Source organism: Amia ocellicauda, chromosome 18 (assembly GCF_036373705.1).
Source record: "Amia ocellicauda isolate fAmiCal2 chromosome 18, fAmiCal2.hap1, whole genome shotgun sequence".
In the NCBI taxonomy this organism is placed as follows: Eukaryota; Metazoa; Chordata; class Actinopteri; order Amiiformes; family Amiidae; genus Amia; species Amia ocellicauda.
This window is the reverse complement of record NC_089867.1, coordinates 11,116,417-11,140,010: the sequence shown is the minus strand read 5'-3', so window position 1 is coordinate 11,140,010 and position 23,594 is coordinate 11,116,417. Positions and strand designations below refer to the sequence as shown.

At 40.6% G+C, this 23,594-nt stretch overlaps 2 protein-coding genes across 5 annotated transcripts in view; one reads left to right on the top strand and one right to left on the bottom strand.

The window, feature by feature from the left end:
- The first annotated feature begins 1,844 nt into the window (after positions 1 to 1,844).
- LOC136714038 (nucleotide-binding oligomerization domain-containing protein 1) lies at positions 1,845 to 21,907 on the top strand. Of its 4 annotated transcripts, XR_010805006.1 has the most exons (13): positions 1,846 to 1,994; positions 2,632 to 2,868; positions 4,758 to 4,932; positions 5,568 to 7,317; positions 7,563 to 7,646; positions 7,953 to 8,036; positions 8,370 to 8,453; positions 8,588 to 8,671; positions 9,577 to 9,660; positions 10,221 to 10,304; positions 10,771 to 10,854; positions 11,206 to 11,328; positions 19,967 to 21,907. XR_010805006.1 is itself a non-coding variant. In XM_066691334.1 (12 exons), exons 2-12 carry the CDS (start codon positions 2,689 to 2,691, stop codon positions 11,273 to 11,275), a joined length of 2,763 nt encoding a protein of 920 aa, XP_066547431.1. In that variant the 5' UTR covers positions 1,846 to 1,994; positions 2,632 to 2,688; the 3' UTR covers positions 11,276 to 11,551. The 4 variants fall into 4 exon arrangements, 3 of the variants coding, with proteins under 3 accessions (XP_066547432.1, XP_066547431.1, XP_066547433.1); XM_066691334.1 differs by lacking the exon at positions 19,967 to 21,907 and having other exon boundaries at positions 11,206 to 11,551; XM_066691335.1 differs by lacking the exons at positions 10,771 to 10,854; positions 19,967 to 21,907 and having other exon boundaries at positions 1,845 to 1,994; positions 11,206 to 11,551.
- Positions 11,637 to 23,594, bottom strand: part of LOC136714039 (E3 ubiquitin-protein ligase znrf2) — a 61,520-nt gene continuing 49,562 nt past the window's right edge. The window contains exons 3-5 of the mRNA XM_066691337.1: positions 15,743 to 15,848; positions 15,444 to 15,527; positions 11,637 to 15,227 (exon numbers count right to left, since the gene is read on the bottom strand). Of these exons, the coding sequence (XP_066547434.1) occupies positions 15,470 to 15,527; positions 15,743 to 15,848 (164 nt within the window). The 3' untranslated portion in view covers positions 11,637 to 15,227; positions 15,444 to 15,469. The remainder of the gene's footprint in view (positions 15,228 to 15,443; positions 15,528 to 15,742; positions 15,849 to 23,594) is intronic.

Below are 23,594 nucleotides of genomic sequence, written 5' to 3'. Positions count from 1 at the left end.
CCATGTCACAAAGGTCAAATCATTTCAAATTGGTTTCTTGAACATGACAATGAGTTCACTGTACTAAACTGGCCCCCACAGTCACCAGATCTCAACCCAATAGAGCATCTTTGGGATGTGGTGGAACGGGAGCTTCGTGCCCTGGATGTGCATCCCACAAATCTCCATCAACTGCAAGATGCTATCCTATCAATATGGGCCAACATTTCTAAAGAATGCTTTCAGCACCTTGTTGAATCAATGCCACGTAGAATTAAGGCAGTTCTGAAGGCGAAAGGGGGTCAAACACAGTATTAGTATGGTGTTCCTAATAATCCTTTAGGTGAGTGTGTATATATATATATATATATATATACAATCAAGGAAGTCAGGATTACACTCTCCTTTAAAAAAAATACAATACACATATATTAGCTACTGCCATATATATAATTATATATATATATATATATAATTATTATATATATATATATATATATATATATAAGGAATTACTACATCATTCAAATCCTTAAATGCTACTGTTCTGAAAATAAATAATCCCAAACTACTTTCACAAACCATACACTGCATGAAGCCATACAAGAAGACAGGATGTAGGGAATTATTCTTAATTTCTTTACTAATCATGCAAATATTTTGTCAGGAGACGTCCAAATGTTATTTAGAATATTATTATTTGTAAAGTAAAATAAATGTGACCGGTTACAAGAAGCAACTAATATCATTGGACGTTTGAGCCAGGAACTTCCTCTTTGGAAGCCCTTTCATGAAACCACTAGATCACCATTTCACACATGCAAACCACACACCCTTCTGCGCCTGGAGACAAAATGCATTAGGTTATCTCTCAGTAGCAGTAATACAAAACAGTATATATAACCGAAACAGTCAGTAAAGGAAAAAAATAAGAATTATGCAGCTAAATTTTCTTTGGGGTGCATTTAGAATTCATCCCATCATTACATATCACCCTTAAACTGCCATTGAACGTCATTGTCCCATTTACCCTCCTAATTGCATTGCAGCTCAGAGCAGCTCAGTGGGAATGGTTTACTCCAGCTGGTATGAAATGAAAATCATTGAACGGTAAATGTTGCTTTTATTTATTCAGGGCAGTTTACATATATAATTAAAATATGAATTCATGTCAGAAACAAAAGGCATAAACATTGTCATTATTTCTGGATCCACCTTTTGAGAACCACGGCACTAGACCAAGCAAATGAATTTGCAACAGGCAGTCAGCATGCATTTCATATGCTGCAGGGCATTGTTTGGAACAGAAATGTGTGAGGCTATTCATTGGTAAAGAAAGAAGCATGGTCATTATTATACCTCAAGATAGTGTGGTAATCCCTTCCCTTAAGTATAGCCAGCGTGAGGAGGAGTAATACATTTACCATCTTAAACACATCATTTAAACAATCTTGAGAGACCCCAAATCTTGACAAACCCCACCAGGGCCAGAGCACAACAGACCCAAACCCTAAGATGAATATGCTCTGGGGTAATGCATGAACAATTAATAGTCAGAGCAGCGCTCCAACATGGCATTCTGCAGTTTATATCACCACCTTCTGTAGGAGCTAAAGGTCTCTTCACCAATTATTCCCTATTTTAAAAGCACAGTCCAAAAACAGGTGGTTGGATATAATTTGACTTCTCCTTACTCCTTTAGTTTTCTTTCCTTCTTAATGTAATTTCCTCTTTACTCGTGTGTAAGAAGATTCAAACCCCTCTGTGGTTTTGAATTGTAATGGTAACCTGAGCTCAGTTTCTAGAACCAATCAAATTTAAATAAGGGCTGAGGGGTGAGAGATGAAAGCGTTACACTTCCTTACTCTGAATATGCTGCGTGTTCACTTTCGAAGACTTAGACGGGGGGAAAAAAACAACCGTTAAAATAATGACTTGCCCTTTAACATAAACAGGAAGCTTTGTTTTCATTGCTGTTTTTCCGGAAAGCAATAACTAGTGCAAAAGATGGCTGGGTGAGTATGCGTCTGTGGGAATTGTTAATAAGGCATCGCTCAGATGTCTGGCATAAGAAGGAAGGGAAAAAAACAACTCTAGTTGCTTTAATGGACTGAGATGTTTATTTTATTAAAATAACTTAACCATATTAACTCCAATTTTAAATATTTACCTCTGAATGAAGTCTAGACTAACTGAATGTCGTTTGTTTTAGTGTTTTTCATTTGATGTTTTCCCAGGTATTTACATGCAGCACAGAAATGCACATCTTGCCGTTTGTATCATTTAAATTGTAGAAGAGAGAGTACACTGAACTACAGTATATTCATAAGCCACCATAAGCACTTGTGTTGAAGACCGAAGGTTTAGTTTGTTTGTTTTGTGGCTTGAGGGTCACTCAGTTCATGGGAAGTTCATCAAGTTCCATTTCCTGATCTCTCTGCTTTCGGTGGGCTGGAAAGAGTTACAAAGAGGTACCAATCACTCCACCTGCAGAACATTTGAATGAACCTTAGGCGGAAGAGTCCTTACAGGGGGGAATATGTGAATCGGTACACAATTTGAAACGCCCTCACTTTACGTTTAAACACCAAGTGGCGTCTTGCATCACAACTGTGGTATCGTTTGACTGCTATGCTTTTCTTTTCCTCCTAGTTAAGAATGGAGTGGATTTAACCTCTGCTGAGACGCCGAGAGGGTGAAGACGAGGGGATGGAGGTGTCTGGTGGGGTGCAGAAAATATCGTACATCCCTCTCCTCAAACAGCACCGCATATTTTTAATTAAGACGATCCCAAGCACAGAGTGGATTGTGGACAGCCTGGTGCAGCATGAGTTCTTCACAGGGGAAGATAAGGAGATGGTAGAACACAGCAACACCCGCTCCAATAAGGTACTGGGGTATTGACAGGAAGATGGGGGAATGGATGCTGTAGAAACTATATACATTTAGGTCCATAAATATTTGGACAGTGACACAATTGTCATAATTATGGCTCTGTACGCCACCACAATAGATTTGAAAGGAAACAAGATGTGCTTTAAGTGTAGACTTTCATCTTTAATGTGAGGGTAGTTACATCCAAATTGGGTGAACGGTGTAGAAATTACACCCATTTTTATATGTGTTCCCCTCAGTTTTAGGGGCTCAAACGTATTCAGACAAACTAACATAATCATGGATTAAATTGTGAGTTTCAATACTTGGTTGCAAATCCTTTGCAGTCAATGACTGCCTGAAGTCTGGAACCCATAGACATCACCAGATGCTGGGTTTCTTCCCTGGTGATGCTCTGCCAGGCCTGCACTGCAGCTGTCTTTAGTTCCTGCTTGTTCTTGGGGAGTTTTTCCTTCAGCAAGTGAAATGCTGCTCAATTGGATTCAGGTTGGGTGATTGACTTGGCCATTGCAGAACATTTCACTTCTTCACCTTAAAGACGTCTTGGGTTACTTTCGCAGTATGCTTCGGGTCATTGTCCATCTGTACTGTGAAGCACCGTCCAATGAGTTTTGAAGCATTTGGCTGAATCTGAGCAGATAATATAGCCCGAAACACTTCAGAATTCATCCTGCTGCTTTTGTCAGCAGTCACATCATCAATAAATACAAGGGAACCAGTTCCCTTGGCAGCCATACATGCCCATGCCATAACGTGCTTCACAGATGAGGTGGTATGCTTTGGATCATGAGCAGCTCCTTCCCTTCTCCATACTCTTCTCTTCCCATCATTCTGGTACAAGTTGATCTTTGTCTCATCTGTCCATAGGATGTTGTTCCAGAACTGTTCTTTAGATGTTTTTTTGGCAAACTCTAATCTGGTCTTCCTGTTTCCTGTTTACATCTTGTGGTAAACCCTCTGTATTTACTCTGGTGAAGTTTTCTCTTGATTGTTGACTTTGACACAGATATGTCTACCTCCTGGAGGGTGTTCTTCATCTGGCCAACTGTTGTGAAGGGGCTTTTCTTCACCAGGGAAATCATTATTCTGTCATCCACCACAGTTGTTTTCCGTGGTCTTCCGGGCCTTTTGGTGTTCCTGAGCTCACCAGTGCGTTCTTTCTTTTTACAAATGTACCAAATAGTTGATTTGGCCACACCTAATGTTTTTGCTCTCTCTCTGATTGGTTTGTTTTGATTTCTAAGGCAAAACTGAAGGCAAAACGCCCCAAGAACAAGCAGGAACTAAAGACAGCTGCAGTGCAGGCCTGGCAGAGCATCACCAGGGAAGAAACCCAGCATCTGCTGATGTCTATGGGTTCCAGACTTCAGGCAGTCATTGACTGCAAAGGATTTGCAACCAAGTATTGAAACTCACAATTTAATTTAATTCATGATTATGTTAGTTTGTCTGAATACGTTTGAGCCCCTAAAATTGTGGGGACCACATATAAAAATGGGTGTAATTCCTACACCGTTCACCCAATTTGGATGTAACTACCCTCAAATTAAAGATGAAAGTCTACACTGGCCGTATCATCCCCAGTAGTCGCTTTAAGTATACTTTGATATAATTGCATTAACATGGAACTTATTTGTTTTACAATTTTAATTAATTTGAAGTGTATTTTTGTATCTAGTACAAATAGTTTGGGGGAAGAAAAAAAGTAATAATTGAAAAATCACCAACAGGTGTTACAGACGAAATTGAATAGGTCCTGATTAGCAAAGTGACCATGAGGAGGAAGTGAGAGAATGTGGATTAAGGCAGGATGCAGCTCCCAGGCTCTTCACATGCTCCCATAGTGTGAATGACATTCAGCACTTCTGCTCGGTTCCCTTTAGGTCAGGACTCTGCTGGATATAGTCGCATGTAAAGGGGAAGAGACGGCCAAGTGTCTGCTTCAAACCCTACACCAAGGGAGACACTTCTACAGAGAGCTGCAGCCCTGGTTCAGCACGATCCAGTACCAGCCATCAGAAGGCATGTTGCAGAAGCCTGTTTTATTGAGAGATCCAGGTGAGTGAAATTCCCTTCATCGTTATCATGCACCAGCCTATGTTTAAGGTAACTCTCTTTTTTTTCTTGTTGGAAAGATTGTCTATTGACATTGAGGAAATGCAAGGGTAGTTAAGTGAATCAGTGATCCTAATGCTTTAAATCATAATAACTTGTAATTTTAATCTCAAGGAAGGGATAATTTCTGATGTCGCCTTGTAAAATAATTACTAGTGACACGATCAAGGCAAGAGGAAAGGTGTTTATTACCCAAAAGAGATATTGACCATAATCTGTCAGTTTGAATGATGTATTGTGACTTCTGAGCCTTCTGGCAATTCTGTTGTATTTCACAACACCCAGACAAAACATGTGCCAGTTAAAGTTATGGATTATCAACTTGGTCTTTGATATGAGTGTCTTCACAATGATTGGATCAAACATGAACAAAAAAACAGTGCTAAAGGTTCAACATGGCTTAGGAGCTACACAGACTACTTTCTTCAAACTGATGTAGTAACCTGATTTTTTTTTTTAATGGAAGTTAATAAAATGTAATAACATAATAATAATAGGTAATGAAACCATCAACCCACCACACGGCACACACGTGTTATTTCTTAGTGTAACGAATCATGTTTCTGTTCTCTATTCAGCCTCATCGTACAGTATGAAGCTGAGACAGGAGCTCGGGCAGAGCACAGCCTTCATTGACACATACGTTCAACGTGAAGAGATGCTCCTGGATGAGATTTACACAGAATCCATCATGGAGCTCCTGGACAAGGATAATAGCATTCTGGTGTGCCAGCGTGGCTTTGATGACCTGTTCAACAACAGGGCAGTGATTAATGCTGAGGCTGAGGTGACCCTGATCACAGGAGATGCTGGCACAGGGAAGACCATCTTACTTCAGAAGCTGCAGAACCTCTGGGTGAAAGGGGAGCTGCTTCCAGACATCAAGTTCTTCTTCATGTTTAAATGCCGGACACTCAGCTGCATGGAAAACCAGCCCATCTCTCTGCAAGATCTTCTCTTCAGGTATGGCTGTTGTCCTGAAAGAGATGCGGACAAGGTGTTCGACTACATCTTGGAGAACCCTGCAACGGTGCTGCTGAGTTTTGATGGCTTCGATGAAGTGAGCTCTCATGTGGAGGTGGAGGTCGGGCCTGAATGCTTGTGTGCCTCTGAACCTGCTCAACCTCTGGCCCTGCTGCTCAGCCTGATGCATGGAAAGCTGCTCAGAGGATCCAGGAAAATCCTCACTGCAAGAACAGGCACAGTGATCCAGAAGAGAACCATCCGGAAGAACATGGTGATGAAGGGCTTCACCCAGAAGAATGTCCTGGACTACCTGAAGAAGGTCTTCAAGGAGGAAGATCAGAGGAGGTCAATGATGAACCAACTGGAAGCCAATCCCAGCCTCAGTAGTTTGTGCTCCATTCCCTTGTTCTGCTGGATTATATTCAAGTGCTTCCAGAATGTCAAGATGGCTCCCATTTCTTCACAGATGCCCAGTTCTCAAATGAGGCTGACGGACATCTTCCTGCGCATGGTGGAGGTCTTCCTGAATCGCACATCCAAAGCATCTGAAGTCAAGGTAAGGGGACAAGTAGACGTTCTTGTCTCGGGACAGAAGGCGTTGGTCTGTTTGGCTAAACTAGCTCGTGAGTACATGCTGGAGGGCAGGTACATCTTTACCCAGGAAGCTCTCGAGGCCATGGACATCTCAGATGAAGATGCCGCCATGGGCTTCCTGCGTCCTTTAGGGCATTACGACGGGTGCGGCAGCCAGTCCACCTTCGAGTTCCTTCACTTGACCCTTCAGTCTTTTCTCACGGCTCTGTCACTGGTGATAGACAAGGAGGTCCACTGCGACCAACTCGTGGTGTTTTTGAGAACGGGGAAAATCGGAGAAGCCACCAGCAAATGTGTGCCATTTAAAGAAAAGCCAGCAGGGGGAGTCAGCGAGCACCTGCAGTTCACAAGGCTGTTCCTTTGTGGCTTGCTATCTGAGAAACGGGTTGGCCTGTTGCAGACTTTGACGTCCACGTGCCTGAAGAAGAAACAGAGAAAAGTCTTAAAGTACCTCAAGAGAAGTATTCAGGATGATTTGAAGAGTCAGAAGAAACTGTGGAATCCCCATAGTGTGCCCAATTTCCTGTGGATGCTGAGATGTGTATTTGAGAGCCAGAACAAAGATCTGTCTGAACTTGTGGCAAAAGGTTTCAGAGCTGAAAACCTGAAGCTGACGTACTGCAATCTGTACTCTGCTGACTGCAGCGTCCTCATGAATGTGCTGCAGCACATCAGGACTCTGTCCCGCCTGGAGCTGGACAACAACAACATTACAGACTATGGGGTTCAGGAGCTGCTGCCATGCTTCAGTTCCCTTGAAGTACTGAGGTAATATTCCCTATTATCTGGTCAAACATGTAAAATTGATATTTTCATACATTTTAAATACAAATCAGTACAGTAAAGCTGCTGTTTTTATTTTATCATATTCTGCACACACAGGAGGTTCCAGCTGCTTTGAACTTTTGTGTTTCTTTTTCACATTCTACTTCCCAAAAATCTAAAAATGTTGACCATGGGAAATTATAGTCCAAATGTTAGATTAATGAACTGTTATAATTTGTATGACCTAGGTTAAGTGTCAATCAGATTACAGACACTGGGGTGCACATTTTGACAGAAGAACTGAAGAAATACAAACAAATCAAATTCCTGGGGTAAGTGTTTTAATTGTCGAATTAAGAGAATCACAGTTCATGTTCAGCTCGTATGTCTGCCAGCTTCATTTGGGTTTTTGTATTGTGATTTAAATATGCATTTCATAAAAAATAATTTGACAGTATACATTTGTAGCCAGTAGATGTTGACTATTGTAGAAATTGTATTTGTTTAATTGGAGCAGCCTGACTGACCGCTTTTGAACAAGGATTCTTAATCATAAAGAATTTGAATCTGCATCCTGTAAGTATAGTGCTATAACATGAGTTTGTCATGCACTTTTATTGTTTAACTCCCTTGCTCAGGCTCTACATGAACTCCATCAGTGATGTGGGAGCAATGGACATCGCCAGCTTGATTGACAGTTGCCCACATTTTTCTGTTCTGAAGTAACGTATCATTTTGGTTTATGTGATCATCATAACCGCCCCCTGCGAACATGTGCATGTTTTTCTGTCTCGTGTTAGTCTTTCACAGCCATCTTTCACACAGTTGGCAGTGTCTGAAATGCCAGCCATTGACTGTCTTTGTAGAGGGAATATTTGTTCATTGAATCCACAAAAAGCAGTTTCTGCACCACAACACTGTGTAGACCCCTGAAGACTAACTGAACTACCTGTGCTGTGATGGATGTGCTGGGCAGGAAAGCAGCTGGAGTCCTGCACAGATGTAGTGAGGGCCAAGCTTTACATTGGTTCTAATGAGTTTTCCATCGTTGGCAGATTTGGGGTCAATCTGATAACTGAGAAAGGAGGAATAGCCTTGGCTAGAGCTATCCAAAGGAGCCAGAGTATATCTGAGATTGGGTAAGCACACTTAAGAAATAAAATGACTTTTTTATACTATTGGTTTTAATACACTTTTTCAGTCTTGTTTTTTTTCCCCAGTTGCAGTAATAGTAAGTCTACACTGTCACATCCTTCTGTTTGTGTCGTGACAGAATGTGGGGAAACCTGATCGGCGATGAAGGGGCAGCAGCGTTCGCTGAAGCTCTCCGCGGACACCCCAGTTTAATCGAGCTCAGGTAGGAACCGGGGGCGATCCTGCTTCCATTGTAGGAGGAAACACAGCTCACTTACCTTCTCATATATCTGTCAAATTGGATTCAATCACACACTCAGGAAGGAAGGGTTGTCAATTAATCGCAGATCTTACATCTCAATTTCAATGCACACACTTCTGGATATTTAGATTAGGGGGTGTGACACCAGATCACCAGGACTGCATGAGTCCGTGATCTTTTAAATTTGGATTTGCAAGTAAACCAGGCTGGACAAAGCAAACAAAACCAACTAAAACTAATATAGTACATGCCTTTATTGTAGATTAACACTTATGTAATCTTATATTTTTGCCATTACAATGACATGCATTCAAGTTCACTGTTAGATCCATTGCTTTGCCCAGCTTTGTTGGATCCGGCCCGTTAATGATTTAACCGCTCGTTAAGCAGATCAGGGCGTTAGACGCTCTGTCTGGTACAGTGGCTGCGATTAGCTCTCTGCAGGCTGCCGGCTCGTCACACTCGGCCTGCGAGGGATGGAAGCTGACGGGTGATTTTGGGGAAGTGAAAACCATGTGCGGCTACATACAGGGAACATGCGTTGCCAGTGTGTTCAATTTAAGGTCATCAAACTGTTTAGTGAAGGATCAGCGCCTCCTGCAAGTACTGACTCATGATTTATTATCAATATAACTACGTAATGTTCAGAATCGCAAATCTAGAACTACCTTAAACCTCCTGTACAGAATGGCCAAATTCAACTATCTTGGCAACACATTAGCTTAATAAACAGATTGCTCCCAATCCACAAAGGATACAAAACTGAAAATGAGCTAATGAATAAAAATATAATTTTACATATGATGCTTTTTAAAGTAGCTGTGGATCAGCATGTGTAATAATGTCAGCTCATGTTTTTGATTTAGCCTCTCTGCTAATGGGATCTCCAGCCAAGGCTGTAAGATGCTGGCTGAGGCGCTCTGTCACAACTCCTGCCTGAAGATATTCTGGTGAGGACTGAACTGCCAAAGCAGAAAACCCCAGAAACATTGTTCTGATATTGGAATGTGTGACTAGAATAGTTTAACTAGACAACAGAAAGATTATGTATTTCAATATGATTACTATTATGATTTTTTTCTAAATATAGTTACTGTTTGTTCATAAAGGAGCGTTTGAAAAACTTGTGTAGATAGTTTTAAAACATGCTCTTCTGACAGTAGCAGGTTTAACTGGTTATTGATGAAACGCTAACAAGTAAAAGGGCTAAACCTGTTTACATTAGGCTGATTAGGTGATTAGGCTTTAATGATTGTTTGCTAGAGTGACAAACTGAAAGCAAATGGAAAATTAGTGATACTATAGCAGTAGTTTGTGTCACAGGTCCTCAAATGATAGTCATGACATAAAGGCATTTTACATGCTGCATGTTAGTGCTAGATATGGAAAAGATGGATAGAAAACCAAACCCCATTGCTTATCTAGATACAGGTCTCTCACTGTTGGAATTATTGATTCAGACCGCAGTGGATCCATATCCTCTCATCCTACTGTCTCCCGTCTCTAACAGGTTGGTGGAAAACCAGTTGGAGGACGAGGCAGCAGAGAGTCTGGCGGAGATGCTCAAAGTGAACAAAACGTTAGAGTCTCTGTGGTAAGGACCTGGCCTTCCAATTACACCCGAGACCAAAAAACCCAAACTATGTTTTGTGCCTTAATGCTGTGCTACTGGGCCTCGTTTTAAAGACTTAACGTTCCACAAGGGAAGGACTCCTACACACAGACTCTTACAGTCCATCTCATGACATAACGTTTTTGCGGCCAGCTTTGGAACTGCAATGATTAATTGGGCAGTTAAGGGACGGGTGGAAATGAGGTCCTGCTGCAGCATGGGAGAAATGGTCTACTGTGCAGAAACATGAAATTATTTAAAATGGGAAAGGGGCTTTGAATTAATGGCTTTTTTTTAACACACTGCTGTGCCTCGCATGATTAAAAACAGTGCGTGTGAAATTGCCTATTGATTGCAGTACCATGCATCTTCAAAGGCATATAACAAGCAGATTGTAGAGACAAGTGACTCCTATTGATTCACTGGCTTTCCTCTGCTCTTTTGGCAGGTTAGTCAAGAACAGGATCAGCTGGCAAGGCGTCTCCTGCTTAGAGAGGGCTCTCAAAGGCAACTCCACCATTAGAGAGATCTGGTAAGGACAGGCCCGGGACAGATGCGATTTTTTATAACAGCCACATGAGCCAGTACTGAAGGACAGCAAATAACAGAACTTATTTTCCCAGACGTTTATCACGGACACACTCCATTTTCTTATTGGTGGCACATATTGGTCTTTTCTCCAGTCCAGTTATAATCTTGCAGCTTCTGAACTACATCTTAATTTGAAACAGGGGTCTAAGTAGAATATAATATTTTGTATTATTAAGACACCTCACTGTAAAATTTTGGTAGGGTTTATAAAACCACACCACAACCCTGTAATCATAATGGACAGGTCTCTTACAATGTGTACTATTGACGCATCATTCATTTGTCGTTTAAGCGTAAAGGGGAACAGCTTCTCTAAAGAAGAGATCTCACTCCTGGAAGATAAAAGGATAATCCCACACTGACCAGCACATCACCTCAGTGGGATCTGACTGTTTCCCTCCAGCACTGGCCTCCTGTAAGTGACATTTCTTTGGACAGTGATGGAAAGAGAGCGCAATCGTGTTATACATTGCAAAGATTGACGGAAATCATGCTCTGATCCTGGTGCAGTCCTGCTTCTATTTTAAACACACTGTTGCATGTAATGACCCCAGTACTTACTGAAAAATGGAACCCAGATTTGCTCTGCTGATCACATTGGTCTTTTTTATATCAAACAAAACTTGGATTACACAGAGGAAGCTGAAAGGCAAAGCAAAGATGTGAAAAGCAAGGTTATTGCACAAATATATACATTTGCAAATAAAAAACAACTCCGAAATGTGCTTTAAAAGATTGTTTTTTTAATTTCATATATCTGTACATATTTTACATAAATGGAATGTTATAACACAGACACCCTAAATCATTAAAAAAATATTTCATGATCTCCTAGTTGTGTACTATCAGCTTGTCAAAGTACCTCAGCGCAGCATCACCAGAGACTATCACAACCAATTACAATTTCCTTTAAATTACAAAATGTACAAAGTTTATTTCACGTTAGCTGTTCTGTAACAGCTGCAACACCTCTGCTCCTGTGATAAGAGGAAGACTTTTTTTTTGGGGGGTGACCAACATTCAGTTGCCATTTTTATTTTCCATCAAAGACATTAGGTTTGCTACATTACCTTTCATACATAATTAGACACAGGATTTCATACTATGATGAGTTCTCTCTCACTACAGTTACTTTGCTGTGCGTTATTTATTTTAGTGTGTTGGGTGACCCCTCTTCTATAGGAGCCTCGCCTTTCACAAACTGTATTCATGTGGGCTCAGATCTGGCAAATTTCAGCACAAGCAGCAAATCATATTTACAAACAATGAGCATATACAACATTAAAGAAAAATACACATTTACTGGCATTACTGTTAATTTACACAATCCTCTTCACCTTGATGAAGTCTAACCAAAGTGTTTATCTGATAGTCTGCTTTTGAATAAAGCAAAACTAAATCTTAACGTACAGAGGGCTAATTTCTGTGATGCTTCCAGTCAGTTCTCAGGTCCAGTACTAAATGGTATAATAATTATCTTTCACTGATACTTCATAGCAAAATGGGAAGGAGATCAATCGTTCATTTATTCTGAACTAAATGGTCTTTTGGAACAGACATTGCACTCCTCCGATTTGATTTGGGCTAACTGTAGGGAGGTGGGGTAATTTTGTTTAGGAACTAAATGTCCAAACCAAATTAGGCTTTAGCTTCACAGGCAGTTGAATGTGACCTTTGTCTTTACCTGGGTTTACAACTGCCGTTAGCTTCCCCACATAAGACAGAAGTGTTGAGGAGCTCTTTTCAACCAGGGCACCTCAGTCAATCACATTGATAAAGGGTAGAGAAAACAGGATGATGTCCCAGCATGCAATGCAACAAGAATTGACCTACCATCTTTGTCTGATAACCTGCTCTCTCAAAAAACAAAACAAAAAACCTACATCTTTTAGTTGTATTGTATTTTTAATCAGATCTGTTTTGGCCATTACATTTTTTGTGCAATGCGATTTTGTTTGCTTGTTCTGTTCAATCATTGTGGCTCCACATGAACAAGAATCTAGAAGCCTGGCTACTGTGAATAATGGGGAGAAGAAATAAACCGTTTACTTTGGTAGTTCATGAAGCACAAAACCTGTATCTAAAATCCTTTTAAAACATTACATCAGCGACATTCACTGAGCCCTGAGCATCATTAACTTTTATTTGGGTATATCTCTAACTGGTTTTAAATTTAAATCCAGTTTAAATAGCCATTGGGTTAATACACCTTTATAATCTTGAACACTAGGACAGTTGTGTAGCCTTGGGCTGAATTCAAATCTTCAGAGATCTGTGCAGCGGGGATTGAAGGGAAAGTTGAATGTAGCCTTCACGTTTGCATACTCTGAGCAGTCAGTGGAAATTATTGTGTCTCTAAAATCAAGCCTGGGTATTATTTTACTTCTCTTAAGGTTTTGCACAGTACAAGAGTTTAAATGAGAGACAACAACCTTTATATATGCTTGTACAATAACCAAGCTATGCAATAGTCAACAGTAGGACTGTGAACTCTCCCTTTTAAGGCTAAAACCATTAAGAGAAAGAAATCTCAATTTTTCTTAATGCTAAATGATATACAATGCTACGTGTAAATAATATTAAATTTAACATGATTTTGACTGCTCAAGCCCACAGTGTGTGTCCCTGGGTGTGTTACTTCAATAACAAGCACCAGCTTTTTCTTTATTTTGGTGAATATGAAAGGAACACGATTTGAATTGCTGTCCAAGGCAAGGACGGAACCAGACTTTAGTCCAGTACATTGTCATTGAAGATGCCCCACCACTCTGCACTCATTTCTCAAAGCTGTTCTAAGGAGGTGAGAATTTGATATGGTCTCTGAGCGATTGAACTGAGGCAGGCGCATCCACAGTGATTGAATTGAGCATGCCCGGTTTCTTAACAAGATCCTAACGGACACGTTGGAATTTAAATTAATAATGTTGTCTTTTAGCAAAGCGGAGCGTGATCTACTCTATGATTTAACAGCGTGTGCATAAAAACAAAACTCTCGAGCACAGGCTGATGGATTTAAAGGAGTAATTCTCCTTTGTCTTATGTAAAATTCGCTCAATAGGCAATTCTAGAAAAATAATAATTAATAAAATAATGGTGTGATGAGCACTGCAGAGGCTAAAGTATGTACACTCCTAGCCCTGGATTTAGTTTAGGATCAGTCTTGCTTCATGTCCTAAACTGATGTTGCCAGTGTCTCCAAGGACACCTACAGGGAGCATCGGTCTTCTCTGCTAATTCAGCTCAAGTCACTCAAGTCCCAAAGCAATAACAGCCAAAGTCGTGCCTGTTTCTCTCAGTACTGCAGTCTAGTTACCTGTAGGGTTTGGCTCAGGTTGCTTGAAGATTGACGCTCGCTGTGCAGACACATTCATGGTTTCCAGCGTGGCACACAGGACCCGACTCTCCAACGCACCTCGCTCTGAAGCATAAGCGTAGGTGGGGGAGTGAGGTGTTTCAGCCTCCTCTCGCTTCTGTGTCGGCACCCTGTTTCAGTCTGACTGTGAAGGCACTGAGTAGCTTCTAATTGAAGAGAAGTCCTTGATGTACAATCAGCCAGTTACAGCATGAGTCCAGCAAAGTAGAGGATTTGGATCTGCCTTTTAAGAACAACGCATCAAAGTTAGGAGGCATCCACCACCTCCTCCAGGAGAACGTGCCCTTGGAAATGTCAGGACAGAGAAAACCCAGTGGAATCTCTTCCAAGCACTTTCACATCACTCATCAGAGTGCGGACGTGACCGAGTCCACGTGCCACGGCTGATGTGCTGCAAGGATGGCTCATTTATTGTCAGCGGTGTCTTGCAAAGAGATCGCTGGCCAGCAGTCGCACTAAACGGAGGCAGCTCCATTCGACACCAATCAGAAATGACTTTGACCAGTGAGAACACAAGAGTGGTACGGAGGAGGATATAACAACAACACAAACAAAGCAAAGATGAAACAAATCCAGGGAAAAAAAAATAACCCAAAAAAACAACAAAGTGAGAGACTGCAATAGTTACATTCGAAATGTGCGTGTGCATCTGTGGAAACGTTTGTGTGTTTAATTAAACCTTTATAAAGACTGTGTGCAAACAAATGCATAAATATACATACAATATTCCCTGAAGGTTGATTTAATATGTTTTGGCACACCACAGTGCTGTGGCGACGAGGAGGGTTTCTCAGAGTCACTGGGAACGGGACAGACACAGAGACAGACCTTGGCCACGACGCTGCCATCTCTTCACCATCATCAATGGCATTGGAACAATTCATTCTGCAGTCAGTTGGTATTGGGGATGCACCTCTTTGCATAAGAGGGAAGTAAGAAACCTAAATGACAATGAAGAAGTCAACTTATTTTCAGTTATATATAACCATTTCTTTTCTGACCAGTATTGTACCACTTAAACCATACCTCAAGACATCAGAGAGGCCAGGACTGTTACAAAACTATAAAATTCACAATATTACAAACAAATACAAATCTTTTCACTAGAGCTAGTCATGGTTTATTACAATATATCAATAGTAATACTATGGAATTACCTGTGCAAAAAAGGAATAAAAGTTGTTTAATCTGAAGGATGCTCCGGACACGATCTGTTCACCTCAAACCATTCGTCTATACAGCTGCAAGAGAAGACGGAACAAACCTTAACACAGTCAATCTGGAAGTGGCGATGTCAGATCAGGTCTTCGTGAACTAATAGGTTCTACACACATTTGCCCCTGTTGTATTCGATTGGCATTGTAAATTACCCCCCTCCCCTGTAGCTCATGTGTCGGGTCATGTGACAGGGCCAAGGCTGATGACCGCGGAGTACGACAGCGTCTCGGGTCCTCACCCTTTGTGGTAGATGCACAGACATGGCAAGCGGGCAATGGTGTCTCCCTGCACCAGCTCCTCAAGGCAGATTGCACACTCCCCGGCATCTTTCGTCAGGACGTCCTCTGAGGGAGAAAGGAAAAGAGTTCAGACTGTCGCACGTACAGACGATGACAATGAATACAAGCCTACATCCCTCACTCCATTGCAAGCCTGCTGTAGTGCACTCCATAAGATGTAGGGGGGCGTCTCCCTAGAGCATTTTATTGGTCTCTGTTCAGCAGCTTAATACCTAGTGACTTCCTACTGAGCAGCAGGTAATAGGTTAATCAGTGACACAAACCAAAGCACACTCCACTTCCAACTTCAACACACAGTGGATAAATCGCTGGTATGTGGAGTATCAACTGCTGTGACGGGGAATTATTCACTGTCAGAACTCATTCTCCAATCCCTTCCTTAGAGCAGAAGAGAGGAGCTGAAGTCATGGAAAGGCGGCCCAGGCACTTTAGCATCCGTCTGTGAATCTGTCTCGGTTCTACAGCGGCTCTGATCTTTCATTCTGAACTTGTCATGTCCGATAACTGATCGCCATCAGGCTGATTTCAGGGACTGAGCTGCTTTCGGATGCGATTCCAGGTGAAAGCAGCAGAGGGCACTCTTGATCCAGACTACAGACAAACACGGGCATTCATCAAACACACACGATCTTACCCGTTATCAAACATGCAAACACTCCCTGTTCATACCTGCTGAAATAAATATGCAACATAACCAGTCAATGTATTGTAATTGTTACTGTATGAGCTGGGAGCAGAGGTTTGGCTTTATGTCTATTCTATATCTTTACAAATCTAGCTCGAGACTATTTGCAGCAAAATAAGATAAATATACACTTTCCCATAACTGTACACGCACTACACACACACACACATACACTCACCTAAAGGATTATTAGGAACACCATACTAATAATGTGTTTGACCCCCTTTCGCCTTCAGAACTGCCTTAATTCTACGTGGCATTGATTCAACAAGGTGCTGAAAGCATTCTTTAGAAATGTTGGCCCATATTGATAGGATAGCATCTTGCAGTTGATGGAGATTTGTGGGATGCACATCCAGGGCACGAAGCTCCCGTTCCACCACATCCCAAAGATGCTCTATTGGCTTGAGATCTGGTGACTGTGGGGCCAGTTTAGTACAGTGAACTCATTGTCATGTTCAAGAAACCAATTTGAAATGATTCGACCTTTGTGACATGGTGCATTATCCTGCTGGAAGTAGCCATCAGAGGATGGGTACATGGTGGTCATAAAGGGATGGACATGGTCAGAAACAATGCTCAGCTAGGCCGTGGCATTTAAACGATGCCCAATTGGCACTAAGGGGCCTAAAGTGTGCCAAGAAAACATCACCCACACCATTACACCACCACCACCAGCCTGCACAGTGGTAACAAGGCATGATGGATCCATGTTCTCATTCTGTTTACGCCAAATTCTGACTCTACCATCTGAATGTCTCAACAGAAATCCAGACTCATCAGACCAGGCAACATTTTTCCAGTCTTCAACTGTCCAATTTTGGTGAGCTTGTGCAAATTGTAGCCTCTTTTTCCTATTTGTAGTGGATATGAGTGGTACCCGGTGGGGTCTTCTGCTGTTGTAGCCCATCCGCCTCAAGGTTGTACATGTTGTGGCTTCACAAATGCTTTGCTGCATACCTGGGTTGTAACGAGTGGTTATTTCAGTCAAAGTTGCTCTTCTATCAGCTTGAATCAGTCGGCCCATTCTCCTCTGACCTCTAGCATCAACAAGGCATTTTCGCCCACAGGACTGCCGCATACTGGATGTTTTTCCCTTTTCACACCATTCTTTGTAAACCCTAGAAATGGTTGTGCGTGCAAATCCCAGTAACTGAGCAGATTGTGAAATACTCAGACCGGCCCGTCTGGCACCAACAACCATGCCACGCTCAAAATTGCTTAAATCACCTTTCTTTCCCATTCAGACATTCAGTTTGGAGTTCAGGAGATTGTCTTGACCAGGACCACACCCCTAAATGCATTGAAGCAACTGCCATGTGATTGGTTGTTTAGATAATTGCATTAATGAGAAATTGAACAGGTGTTCCTAATAATCCTTTAGGTGAGTGTATACATATATATATACATATACATATACATATATATATATATACACACATATATATATACATATATATATATATACACACATATATATATACATATATATATATATATATATATATATATATATATATATATATATATATATAATATTATATTAAAAAAAAAAAAAAAAAACGGCTCCCAGTTGCACAAGGGGTCCCTCTTGGCTGTAGTCAAATTAGACATCAGAGAAGAGGTCTTAAATCCACAACACAACAGTGCCTCCTGTGCACGTCTTACGCTAATAAACACTACTTTAGCAATATTGATCTGCTTGTCCAAGTAAAGCCAGTTTCATAGCAGGTCCAAAAGGAATCTGTGCTAATAATGGTCTGTTTGAACCACAGACCTGCTCGTTTTGTGGTTATACCTGCTATTTAGGTGAGCTTACAGCATGCTTTCGAATATCCACACAAATCATCCCTCTCTCGTAAATAGCTCATAAAGCGGCACTCCCAGTGTCTCGCTCAGCATTGTGTCTGGGGGGGGGGGGGGGGTTATTATTTTAAGCAGCAAGATAAGGGAAACTGAACTCCAAACAAAAATAACATAGCAGCTGTTTAAACTGCCCAGCCTGCCCTTCCCGCGAAACGATCTGGGCAGCCCTCCACAGGCCTGTAACTGCCCAATGGTCTCTCTGACATCCCTGGCAACAGCGGAGCTTCCCGGCTGCTGTGAGCCGCTGTCTTCATTGATGATAATATTAATAACCTTGACCAGAACAACTAATAACAACCTCCTATCTTGGGGATCTCAGATCTCCTGGGCAACACCTGGCGGACAGCATCCCTTTGCTAGGATGAAGGGTGCAGATCCGCCATCTTGATGTAATACATTTTGAAAAGGTTTCTCTGTCTGGACCAGCCAGAAATACATTTTCCACTCCTTGGGCTCTACACTTTCTGCATTTATAATTGAATTGTACTGTCAAAGTAGCAGTGTTGAAGCATTGCAAAAACATCAGGGGAATCTCTGGAAAGCCAGCATACTGTGATTTTCCTCATGAATTATATATCAAGATGAAGGCAAAACTACATGGTTAATGGAATGACAGAGGACAGAGATGTAAGTTTCAGAAAGAATACACTAGTAACAAACAGACTTGAAAGATTGATTTTTATATTTAAAAGGAGAAAAAATCACTACTGTGTGTCATTGCACTGGTTTTCAGATAGTGACACAGGGTTTATTAGACCAATTACTACACTAAACACAATACAAAAACAGGGAGACAAACTAAAGTGAAATGAGAGGAAGATCTGATCAACTCGGAACAGACCAAAGGAAACCATCACTCCTGTGCACTATGCTGGCTGCAGTCAGTTTTGTTTGCACTGTACATTAAGGTTTCTTTCATAAAGAAAAGTTAAACTGCCTTTAACCTGAACTTGCAGTACCCATCAGTGGGCAGGTCCTATTTCACTGTTCTGCAAACAAACTCGTTGATCAAGACCCATGCTGCCAGTATCTGTGAAGGGCTGAAGATAAGGTATTAATTAATAATCATCATAATAATAATAAACAATGAGACTGCAGCACAGTAATTCCTCATTAACATGTGTGTAATTAAAAATATATATATATTGCTTGCTTGACCCCTTATGGCAGTATTTATATTTGCAGTAATGGGGGGTATAATATTGTGCTTGTGTGGAACTTCCTCTTTCTACTTATTAATGAAAACATAACAATGGTCTCTCAGTTTTAAAAGGATATGATCTGAAGAAAAAATAAAAACTTCCAGTGAATGTGTGTCAGTGGAGCAAAGTACATCATTTTCAGGGACCAGAAACTCTCACCACTATTTACATTGAGTTCACTGGAATAATCTTTAGGTCAGCCTGAAAAATAACCAAGCACACTGTCCAATCTTTTAATAGCATGACCATTTACCAGTCCTGCTTCTTCTACTTGTTACAACAGTTCCCCTAAATATGCTGCTTAAGATGCTCTAATCACCAGGCTAACTGTGCTGTGAAATCCAGAAGATTGCTCTCTGTGCATTTTTTGTGTGCCGCAAATCTGATCTTTGGTTTCTTTTTCGTTACAGCTTTAACTGCAGAACAAGGATAACAAGAGAGTCTTTGTTCCATATGAAGCTTAACTTAATAGGAACATGACACAATGTTATGAATACGAGGGCAGTCATGGGATGAAATAATGATCGGAGACGGACTGGCGTTCTACGGGGGTGTTTTTCACGTCTACATGATGACGTCAGCACTTTTCCTCACGGACTCTCCAGCACGACTCTTATGAGATTATGTCAGAGCTACATGCACAATGTGTGGCCTTATTGCATGACTTTCTTGGCATCTGTTCGTCTCTTCTTAAGCAGTATATATTTATTTTTATTTGGGAGTTAGGAATTAGATATTTTCGTCTAAAAACTTGCCGTTTTCTTCCCGTCAGACATCTTGGATCCGGTCTCCGCTACATCCAACATCCGGTAATTAATTAAGAAATTAAAAACAAAACAAATTAATATTAGATCACTGGGGCTTTATTTTTTAAACCGATTATGGACTCTACTACCCATGGTTAACGGTGCGTAGGAACTGTAACTTAATAGATGAATACAGAATAAAATAAACCATCAATTGTAATCGCGATCATCTTCACGCCGTGTCGTGACGTCAGAGGCAGCAGTGACGCGTGTGCTATATAAGGCCGCTGAGCGCCCGTCTCCGCGGAGAGGATAGTCGAGTCTACACTACACTCTCCGGCATTTTTTTTTCCACTTGAACATATTTGTATTGGGTTTGATTGATGTTGACTTAACTCACATTCTGTCCAAAATGGTGTCTGCTCCTTACAAACACCGCTTTTTCGTCTAAAAACATGCCGTTTTCTTCCGGCAGCCATCTTGGATCCGGTCTCCGCTGCGCCAACATCCGGTAGTTCATTATTAAGAAAATGCGCCATTTTGGAAATAATGTGTAACTAATAAAATTAAGTTAGATAATCATCAACACAATAAATAAAAACAAGAGAAATACACCAGGCGAGAGCGGGCGTCGCCCACGCGTGTTGAGCTCACTGGTCCAGCAGCTCCAGCGCCGCTACCGCTCGGCTAATCGCGCATGCGCTGATACTCGCAGATTTATTTATCGTCCATGAATCTATGCAGTTACTTTTTCCAAGCACCGTTAAACGTAGGCCCGCAATCGCTTAAAAAAATCCTTTTGTGATGTTTATTATAGAGTTCACCTAACTTAATTGTAGATTCATTTCCTGTGGTCTGAACTCGGGCTGTTTTCTGCGCATGTCTGTAATGTGGCCTCAGCACCTCTCACAGCAGACAACCGTGTTACTCCCAGCGGTGAAGTGGATGCTGCTTAAAATATGATATGTAAAACGAATACACCTTTTTCTAAAATTATGTATTTAATGGATTTCTGATTATACTCGAATTTGTAAAAATGAGTTTATAATGTTATACGTTTGTAAATGAGTGATATTTATATTTATAGTGATATTATTGTCAATGCAAGTAAAAATATGAATGTAGACATAAAATGTGACCTTTTATATTACATTACAGAATGTACCCATAATCTCCACATACGTGTCTGTAGCCATAATAATGAATCGTACATCTAAAAATAAATCTCCACCCCAGCCTTTTGATCAAATCAATTAGATGCATACAATGGCATGGGACATATTGTATTTAGGCCTAATACATGAAACTAATGGTGTGAACATATTTAATTAAAATAAAAAATAAATATCAAATGTATCGATATAATGTTAATTTAATAGATTAAATGTTTTACATTGGGCTCAAATTCTATTTGTAAGTTTCTCCCTGAGACAATTATTCTGTATTGCACATATGTGTATTATGCAACATAGAACATGATTATGTGCAAATAAATGTTTGATTTTTGTTATTATTTCCAACATGTAGGCTATGGTCTGTATTTTATATTAAGTCCACATATCACTGCGTGGAATATTACAGCGCCTTTCACTGTATATTGACATTAAAGATACTGATATTGATATTAAAGAGTATTCTCTTTATTCTTCTTAATATTAAAGGGGAACTGCACCCCCAAAATGTGTTCTTAATTCTGTTTGCTGTATATATTACAATTACATGCTACCAGGCACCTGACCTAGGATATGTTCCATTTTAAATATATATTGTGAATTGCTTTAAAATGTATATTGTGTATAGGTCTAGCGACCATGTCAGGTTTTTAAAGAAGATTTAGGAGATGATTAAATGTATCAATCTTCAATGTGCCTTGGGAGATTAATTTTCTTCCTGGTAGAGCTATGGGGGGACCAGTGCTACTACCATAGAAAAGAAGTGTGTTAAGGAACATATCCTGCTCAACCCAAGTTAAGCAGGTAGATTTCAATTTAGCCAAAAATAAAAGTGAAAATGATCTCTCATCTCTCTCATAATAACAAAACAAAACAAATACTATTTGAATACTTAGTGTCTCATTTCACAGATGAGTGGTACTGAGCAGTCTTAGCTTCACATTTGCTTTCTTTCATTATTGGTTCCCACTGGTCATATTGTCAGCTAGGAAGCCCCAAAAGAACCCCCCACTACTTACAGCATAGGTGTCAAAGATACATTATTCAGGTTATCAACAGAATGCAAATTATTTAAAGACATGTCACCTGTGGAACATCAGAACATCTTGCACAGGAGGGAACATAACAGCTTAACCTGCCTAAAGACATTCTTCATCCTAGATGCTGAATATTGTAATAAACGGTTATTAAAATGCACCTGTAGTCTACCCCAGTCAGTTATACTGAAACAAATGCTGGCAATTTGGTGGCATTTTGTTGCCGGCAAGCTGTGTGTGAATGGGTTTGTGCATGAATAGACATAATTCAGCTTAATTCAGCTCAGTTTAAGAGAAATCACAAGTCTGGCCTGTTATTAACTACCCTTTTTTTTTTTGCCTAGACCAGCAATTACTTGAGGCAGGTTTGGGATACTAAAACAATTTAGAACCATTAAAACACATTTTGAAAAGTATCAAGGGACATAAGAGAGCCTCCAGACAAGCTCAAAGTCAGGAGAATGTCATCTTAAATCGTGATGACTTTCCTAAACCAAAAAAAATCCCCAAACTCAAATTTCTGTGTTAAATAAAGTACATTATGGAAACCTAGAGTGTGCTATTTCAGATAACCTTATTGTTAGCCATGGCAATGCCACGCATCATTGCAGTAAAGAACAAATGTACTATTTGAGGTTATGCAATGCTGCTGGCACAATGGGAGGAAATTAATAAATACATAAACAAACAGTGCTCAGTAGAACTACTCACATAAATGTATTTCAGTTGGCCTCAATAGACTATGCTTGCTAAAACACATAGGAAGGAGGGTTTCCATTAAAGAAAAGTAAATAAACTCCTTATCCTGTAAATCATTCAATCTCCCCAGATTATTTATGAACGCATGAATAAGATAAAGCTCCACACAGCCTCAGAGATGGAACAAGAGACTACACAATCTCATATCGGGTGGTTCTACAGAAAATCTTATTTGTAGAGCGATCAGACCATATATGAAATGAAAACTGTGATCATGAGATGTCCTGTATCTGGCAGAATTGCTGATAATTGCTAGTTCACAAAGTCATCCCTATTTTGAAGCTCTTCAGCGAAGCAAGATTGCTGATCAATGCAATTTAAAAG